Raw genomic sequence first — 9118 nt, forward strand, 5'->3', positions numbered from 1 at the left:
GACTATTGGTCCTGACAATTTTCAGACACTAGTACTGAAGACCAGTGCTCCAGAACTGATAATGTCACTCAACTAAAAATCCAGAGGTCCAGGCGATCTCCTGGGGACAGAGGATCAAATACCACCATGGTAGCTGATGGAGCTTCAACTGAAGTAATAAATTCAATTAATTAAAACAAAATCTGGAATTGAAAGGTATTCTCAGTAATGGTGCCATGAAACTATCATTGATTGTCAGAAAAGCCCATCTGATTCACTAATGTCCTTTATCGAGAGAAATCTGCTGTCCTTATCTGGTCTGACCTACATGTGGCTCCAAATCCCCACAGAAAGGTGGTTGATTCTTAACTGCCCTCTGAAATGGCCTCGCAAGCCATTATGTCGTCAAGGTCAATTGTAGATTGTTAACAAACGCTCGGTTTGCCAGCTACGCCCCCCTCCCACAAAGAATACAAAAATGAGTTTACATGTTAACCATGCAATGATCATATAGTAAATGAGACAGGGATGTTATGGGGGTTTTCGCTGTCACAGAGGCGTCAGTATTCACTCGGGATATTCATTAATTTCCCGAAGGCAGCCACAATTACAAATCGTAAAACAAAGCTCCCTATTGAGATTATTTCTTTCATCATTTTAAATCCAATGCTCCAGCAATTCATGTTTCGTTCCTATATAAAGATCATAACCAATATCTTTACCGTATTGTAAGGCAATTAATAATATTTAACTCCCCTATAGCGATGTTTCAGCTTATTTTGGGAGTACTACTGATGATGCCTTTTGCATCGGGGTCAGATGAGCTAACCTGCACCCTTCGGAAACGATTCCATCTGCCCAACATATCGAAGGATGGGGATGTTGTGCTTGGAGGGTTGTTTCCTATGCACTCGGCCAAGTTTGAGCAGATCGAATTATTTCGAAAACCACCAGAAGAAACCAAATGTAGAAGGTCAGTTCAACTCCGTATATGAACGTTCATAGATTCCCTGAACATTTTAATGAAAATCATGTTCGCAAATATATTCAAATATGCATCCATTGTGTGAGACATTTTGCGACATTGGTTTCTTTAACATTATATTCAGGTTCAGGTTGCCAACTACTCTGAACTGCGACATCGTTTAAAATTTACAATGAGTACAAGCAGTTTGTACTATACAAAAAATAGAAGCCAAAACTAGGTGCTCAAATATAACATCGTCACTAATAAATCCAAGAGAAAAAATTACCTAGAAAATGGATATAATGTGGATCTCGCTGTTCTTTGTTTTTCAAATATTGTGAGATATCATGACGTTCTCTAAATGCCAACTGTGTTTGCCCTTCAGATTTATTTTAAGGACTTTTCGCCTTGCGCAGGCCATGCTTTATGCAATAGAGGAAATAAACAAGGATGCAACACTTCTCCCCAACATTACTTTGGGCTACAGACTTTACGATGACTGCGCGTCCCCAAAGATTGCAACAAAAGTCGCTCTGGCTCTCGTTAACGGGCAGGAAGAAGCATATGTGAGTCGAGTCTGCAGCGGGTCTCTCAATGTCGCTGGTATTGTTGGTTGCGATGGATCCTCAGCATCGATGGCAGTGGCAAGAACAATCGGTCTATTTAAAATACCAATGGTGAGATTCGGTGAAATTACTGCAGTCACTATCAAACAAATTGAACCAATTAATTACTAGACATATACCGAGAAGTATATTTAAAGTACAGACCTGGCTCAGTGGTATTACTCTCGCCTGTAAATATGCTTATTTCACCCGCATGCAATTGATCTCCTTACTTGTTCCGTATTTCATTGATTGCAGGTTAGTTACTTTTCCACGTGTGTATGTCTCAGTAATAGGAACGAATATCCAACGTTTTATAGAACAATACCAAGTGACTATCATCAATCCAAGGCATTGGTTCAACTTGTTAAGAGGTTTGGATGGACTTGGATTGGAACCATTAGCAGCAACAATGACTATGGCAGATCGGGAATGAAAGCGTTTATTGAAGCTGCCGTGAGTTTCGGCATTTGCATTGCCTTCTCTGAATCGTTTTCTAGAACCGATCCTGCAGAAAAAATTATGCGAATAGTCAACGTGATAAAAGGGTCAACTACAAAAGTCGTGGTGGCTTTTGCTCCATCGGGGGAAATGCGCGTTTTATTTGACGAGATTTTACGGCAGAACCTCACTGGAATACAATGGATAGGAAGTGAAGGTTGGATTACAGCAGATATTGCTCCAGATAAAAGATCGAGATTCCTTACTGGAGCAATCGGAACTGCGGTGCGTGCGGTAGAAGTCCCAGGACTGCGGGACTTCCTGCTCAGGGTTCATCCTTCTCTGTTTCCTGGTGATAGTTTAGTCAGGAAGTTTTGGGAAACGACATTCGGATGCTCTCTAATATTGGATAACACGACAAGCCGAGTAGGATCTTCTCAGCTCCCTCGGTGCACTGGAAATGAAACTTTGCATGAAATACACAACGTCTATACTGACCCAACTGTGGACGGAAGTTACTACAATGTATATAAAGCAGTCTATGCCTTCGCCCATGCTCTGCACAACATGTATTCATGTGAAAATGGCAAAGGACCATTTAAAAATAATACATGTGCATATGTTACAGACTTTCAGCCGTGGCAGGTAGGTCATGTACCCTGTTTAATTTAATTCACTTTAATTGCAAAACAAAGGGAAAAACTGCGAAGCAATGTTTTGGAAATATCGATTGATTAATGTATGAAAAGTACCTTTGTTACATGTAAGGTTCGTGACGAAATTTGTCGCATTGTTTTCTAAAGCTTCTCCATTACATGAAGTCCATACACTTCACAACGAAAACTGGTGAGAAGGTGTATTTTGATGATAATGGCAATCCAGTAGCCGGGTACGACTTTGTAAATTGGCAAAAGAGTACAAACGGCGATATTGAAGTGAAGATAGTTGGACATTATAATGGGTCAGCATCTCCGGGCAAAGAACTGGTGTTGAACCCGAAGGACATTACCTGGAGCGGTGGTGGCCAGGAGGTATGTTTGCCAATTCAAAATTCGTGTAATTTTGCTGCATATTATAGTACCTCATCCTTATATTGGCTAATACCATTCTATCCAGATAAAAATAAAGACTGTGAATAGGTAGAGCCCCAGGAAACTGATAGCTTGGCCCAGTTTACAGCCGTTTACAAAGGGTCTCGGCATTTACTAATTCAATATGTTTTGACTGGAAATTTGCCAGATTCTACCAAGGGCTAAAACCCACTGTATCTGGTGGACCGCAATGGAGGGTGAAATCTGGTGGGGTGCAAAACCACTGTTGCACTCGACCCGTCAGTTTTCCAATTGGTGGCTTAGGTGAAATTACACTCGGACTATAATTGTATTAATTTTTCAAAGCATCATTTGATAAAATTTCACAGAAAAATGTTATTAAGAATATTAAGATGCAATATACAAAAGATAAACTGGCAATGCGATAGAAAAAATGTTGAAGTTTAGAAAACAGAGAGTTGGAGTTATTGGATATCTTTCCCTAATAGGCCAGATATAGTTAGCTGCGTTTTCCAGAGATGTGTCCCTTTTTCTCCAGATACGAAAAGGCCACATTTCCCACCGTTAAAATCTGAGGTATTGCTTCTTTGCCCCTTTATTTTCATTGGGATAAGAAAATCTCACACTCGTAAAACCAGATGCCGAAAGCCCCGAACTCGTATCAAGATGTGTTGACAACATCAGAACGATGGGAATGACGGACTCGGAAGATTTCAAGAGCCTGCATGATGGCACATTAGGGTCTTGGGCAAATATTTGTGAAGAGTCATTCAACTTAAAAATTAAACTCAAGCTAACACGACACCAATAGCCCATCATTCACCTCCTCGTGGCGTACCCGGCACTGCACAACAAAATAATTGTTTCTGAAGTTTTTTCCTTGTTGTTTAGCAAATATTTGGTGGACAGCAAGAAGCCAAACAATACTGGAGAGAAATGACCAGTTAATCTCTTTCTGAGGATATTAATTGCGTGACAAATGTTAGAAAGTGGCCAGGGAAAGCCTTCCGAATGTTAGAGCATTTAAGTTAGTAAAACATTGCAATTAAATATGAAGGTATCAGAATACGATATGAACGTTAAACTTCATTGCATCGATGTAATTTGCCGATCAAGAGACAGTTACAAATAAATGCATTTCCAGCATATCTATCAACAGTATAAGGTAGATAATCTATCGTTTCCTCCGTTGAAGATCCCCCATGCGGTATGCTCTGAAAGTTGTTCTCTTGGAAAGAGAAAGACGGCGAGAAAAGGGCAACCTGTTTGTTGCTTTGACTGCAATTCCTGTGCGGATGGGGAAATTAGTAACACTACAGGTGAGTCGAAATATAAATTTTCCTTTAATATGCATGTTTCAGCAAGTGTCTGCAGTGATATCTGAAATGAATTTCTTATTTTCATTCTTTTCTTCTTTTCTCTTAGATTCCGTAGACTGCATCAAATGTCCTTTCCTTTACTGGTCCAATGATCAGAAAGATCAATGTATACCAAAGAAAATAGAATATCTGGCTTTTACAGACATCCTGGGAATTGTTCTGGTGACTCTTGCATTGATTGGAGTGTGCATGGCTATCAATATAACTGTTCTTTTCTTTAGATATCGAGAAACACCTCTTGTCAAAGCGAACAATTCCGAGCTGAGCTTTCTCCTTCTTTTATCATTAATATGCTGTTTTTTGTGCTCAGTTACATTCATTGGCGAACCCTCTGACTGGTCCTGTATGTTACGACACACAGCGTTCGGTGTTACATTTGTCCTTTGTATTTCCTGCGTTTTGGTTAAAACCATCCTCGTGCTGATGGCATTTAAGGCCACGCATCCCAGCAGTAACAGGATGAAATGGTTTGGTCAAAAACAGCAGCGTCTAAGTGTTTTCCTCCTAACATTTATTCAAGTTTTAATATGTGCCCTTTGGTTGATCATTGCGCCGCCATTTCCCATGAAGAACACAAACTATTACAGGGAAATTATTATTTTAGAATGTGATGCGGGTTCTTCGGCAGCTTTCTATTCTGTATCAGGTTATATCGCTTTGTTATCGTGCGTATGTTTTGTTTTGGCTTTTCTCGCCCGGAAGCTGCCAGATAATTTCAACGAAGCGAAATGTATCACTTTCAGCATGCTTATCTTTTGTGCTGTTTGGATAACTTTTATTCCAGCTTCTGTGAGCTCTCCTGGGAAATACACTGTCGCGGTGGAAGTGTTTGCGATTCTGGCCTCCAGTTTCGGATTGCTGCTTTGCATTTTTGCTCCAAAGTGTTACATTATCATGATAACTCCGGAGAAAAATACAAAGAAGAATCTAATGGGTAAAGTGATTGAAAAGCGGCTTTAAAGAACGATAACACCCGCTCGTATGAATCTTCACTGGCACAACATAGGTACTTCGAAGGATTTGTATCGCAATTAGCTGATATTCTACAAATAGATTCATGCATCAAGCTCAAGTTTTTGTTTATAAGTTAGTCCTTTATTGAATCATAATATGCTATAAGCATCGACTTTAAATTGTAGAAATAAAATTTGACATGCAATTATAAAGCATATTAGAGTTAAAATCATGTGCTTTCTGTACTTATTAGCGCGTAGGACTGACAGAAGTTCAGAGAGTGCTACCTTTGATGTCCTGTTCTTTCATGCATTGTTGTGACCTATTTTTCACGCACGTGAAAGTGTAGGATTTTCCTATCAATGCCCTTGGTTCCAACATGGACCACGAGTTTGGCAGATCCCCAGCAGAATGCACTGCATCCGTTCAGTGATATCTTTTTAACCTGGCACCAGGAGTGCAACGGACTCACGCCTGTCATTTCCTGTCGCCCTGCTTACCGAATCTCCTATAACTTGGATATTTTTACAAGTGCTTGAGCCTCTTGTGCAGCTATGTCTTCCCATATTGACTGAAATCCCTCCAGGTATCATCATCCTGACTGGTATTCAACACTGACAACTTGTGAGTGTTACATTCCCAGGGGATTCTTGCACTGCCTGCCAGTACGTCCGAGTTTGCTTGTGTTCCCCCACTCCCTCTCTTCCCGAACGGTGTAACCGCGTGTTCTCTACCTCCAGAAAATGTCGCTTCTGTATGCACTTGGCGCCGTCATCCGCTTTTCAAGCTCTGAATCTCTAAGCTTGAGCTGGAGCATTGGCGAAACCTCTTGCATACGTCGTTTTCAAGAATGCAAAAATGTTTCCTGCAATTTATACATGTCACTGGATGTCCATGGGATGGTCCTCGGCTGTCCTGCCATGTCAGTTAAGTTTTACAAAACTGTTGGTTGAGATTAAAGACAATTTAACAGTTTAGCCATTATTCTAATAATCTGATTGGGCATAGTAAACATGGATTTATGAATGGGAAATTATTTTCGACGAACCTGTTGGAGTTTTGTGATGTTACTCACAGAATTGATAAAGAGAAGTCGGTGAACGTGGTATACTTGGATTTTCAGAAGGCTTTTGATAAAGTCCCCAACAGGAGATTTGTTCGCAAAATTAAAGCACATGGCATAGGAGATAATATATTGGCATGGATTAAGGATTGGCCAACAGGCAGAAGGCAGAGAGTGGGAATAAATGGGTCATTCTCGCATTGGCAGGCTGTGACTCATGGGGTATCATAGGGCTCAGTGTTTTGGCCCTAGCTGTTCACAATATATATCAATGATTTGGATGTGGGGACCAAATGTAACATTTCCAAGCTTGCGGATGACACAAAACAAGCGAGGAATGTGTGTTGTGAGGAAGATGCAAAGTGTTTTCAAGGAGATTTGGACAGACTGAGTGAGTGGGCAAGAACGTGGCAGATAGAATATAATGTGGAAAAATGTGAGGTTATCCAGTTTAGTAGGAGGAATGGATGTGCTGAATATTTGTTAAATGACAAGGGATTAAAAAGTGCAGATGTACAAAGCGACCTGGGCGTCCTTGTCAATACGTCACTGAAAGCGAGCATGCAGGTGCAACAAGCAATTAGGAAGGCTAATGGCATGTTAGCCTTTATTGCAACAGCATTTGTGTACAGGAGTAGTGATGTCTTGCTCCAATTGTATAGAACCTTGATTAGACTGCACAAGGAGTACTGTGTGCAGTTTTTTGTACGCTTACCTTTGGAAGGATATTATTGTCATAGAGGAAGTGCAATGAAGGTGCACCAGACTTGTTCCCGGGATGGTGGAACTATCCTATGAAGGGAGATCGTGGAAACTGGGCCTGTATTCTCTTGAGATTTGAGGAATGAGAGGTGACCTCATTGAAATCTACAAAATACTTAAAAGGATAGACAGAGTAGGTGCAGCTAAGATGTTTCCCCTTGTTGGGGAGTATACAACCACCTGGGGACACAATTTCAAATCAAGGCGAAGGCATTTAGGACAGAGATGAGGAGAAATTCCTTTCCTCAGAGGGTCGTGAGTCTTTGGAATTGTCTACCCCAGAGGGCTGTGGAAGGTCAGACTTTGCGTATGCTTAAAGCAGAGATTAACAGATTTCTAAATACAAATCACATAAGGGGACATGGGGATAGTGTTGGGAAACGGCATTGAAGTTGATGATTCGTCATGATCATGTTGAATGGTGGGGCAGGCCCGATGGGCTGAATGGCCTGCTCCTGCTCCAATGTTCCTATTTTCCTATGTTCCTGAACAACAATCCACTAAAATACTACACACTGAGTAAAGCCACTATTGGAAAAGCACTAGCTTCGAAAAATAATAACCATTAAAACAACGAACAACTAAAAAACGCAATAGCCACTGAAATAACTATTAAATACACTGCCACTAAATGAGATACTGTATCTTAGCCCTGCCGCTCCTCTTTATGTTATGACGGCACTTTTTGTTTTTCTCTCTCTTGCAGGCTCACCACTCTTCGACATTCTCCTGATGCTCTGGAAGGCAGATAGTCTGTGCCGACCAACAACCACCCATTTATACTAATCCTACATTAATCCCATATTCTCTACCACATCCCCACAATTCTCTTACCACCTATCTACACAAGGGGCAATTTACAAGGGCCAATTTTACCTATCAACCTGCAAGTCTTTGGTGGTGGGAGGAAACCAGAGCACCCGGCGGAAACCCACGCAGACACAGGGAGAACTTGCAAACTCCGCACAGGCAGTACCCAGAATCGAACCCGGGTCGCTGGAGCTGTGAGGCTGCGGTTCTAACCACTCCTTTACTTCTTATCACATTACAATTTATGTCTCTAGTCTACGTACCCATGGGAATATAGCTGCCTCTACTCACTGTTGAGTTCCTTTATTTCTGCTATTCTTTAAATTTAATTCACCAAAGTAACCATACCTTTCTTTTAATTGCCCTGCTTATCCTATTGCCTCATTTCCCTAAAGTTTTCCGAACTTGCAAGGTATACAGGTCTTTTATGTTCATACAAAGTTAAAACAGAGCATACACGAGGACTTGGAGAAAGCCTGAGAGCAGCAAGGCAATAAAGCTTCATTATCAATTGAAGTTAATAAATCTTCATATTTCAATGTCAAACACCTAAAGGCATGTACGTAGTTAATTAATTTCAATGATTCGTTTGCAGATTTCGGGTAAACCAAGACAATAGAAGCACTAACTCAACATTAACCAGAATATCTGTAACCTTTCGTCCAATTGGGAAAATTAGCTTCATTGCTCATCAGCACAAATCGATTTTAGTTCTATTTAAATTAACCTATCATAGACTGCGCCATCAATATATCTTGTGAATATGGATTAGTGCTGACAGTACACGCCCAACTCCCCTTTCAAGGAAACCAGTTGCTCAGAAATATTTGGGTGGGGTTCATATTGCACTTCCGATGGTTATCTAAAATAAAAGATTTTCTGACAATCAAAACTTGAAATTATCACAGAATCATAGAACAGCTCGAGCACACAAGCTTATTCGGCCCACGTGACCATGCCAACTCTCTGTAAGAGCTAATCAGCTAGTCCCACTCTCCTGCATTTTCGCGTAGCTCTGCTATTTTTTTCTTTAGATAATTATCCAATTCCCCTTTCAAAGCCATGAGTGAATTTGCCTCCACCACACTGTCGAGATCCTAATCACT

The 9118-nt window shown here is 40.8% G+C and overlaps 1 protein-coding gene across 1 annotated transcript; it reads left to right on the forward strand.

Moving 5' to 3' along the window:
• Window positions 1–812: 812 nt before the first annotated feature.
• LOC137374968 (extracellular calcium-sensing receptor-like) lies at window positions 813–5383 on the forward strand. The gene is made up of 6 exons (XM_068041583.1): window positions 813–952; window positions 1332–1623; window positions 1810–2637; window positions 2796–3023; window positions 4240–4363; window positions 4470–5383. Exons 1-6 carry the CDS (start codon window positions 885–887, stop codon window positions 5381–5383), a joined length of 2454 nt encoding a protein of 817 aa, XP_067897684.1. The 5' UTR covers window positions 813–884.
• The last annotated feature ends 3735 nt before the right edge of the window (window positions 5384–9118 follow it).

The sequence above is a fragment of the Heterodontus francisci genome, chromosome 11, assembly GCF_036365525.1.
Source record: "Heterodontus francisci isolate sHetFra1 chromosome 11, sHetFra1.hap1, whole genome shotgun sequence".
In the NCBI taxonomy this organism is placed as follows: domain Eukaryota; kingdom Metazoa; phylum Chordata; class Chondrichthyes; order Heterodontiformes; family Heterodontidae; genus Heterodontus; species Heterodontus francisci.

Coding starts and splice junctions, on each gene's coding strand:
- LOC137374968 (XM_068041583.1), top strand. CDS start 885: ATGCACTCGGCCAAGTTTGAGCAGATCGAATTATTTCGAAAACCACCA. Junction 953..1,331: donor GAAGAAACCAAATGTAGAAG/GTCAGTTCAACT, acceptor TTTGCCCTTCAG/ATTTATTTTAAGGACTTTTC. Junction 1,624..1,809: donor GTCTATTTAAAATACCAATG/GTGAGATTCGGT, acceptor CATTGATTGCAG/GTTAGTTACTTTTCCACGTG.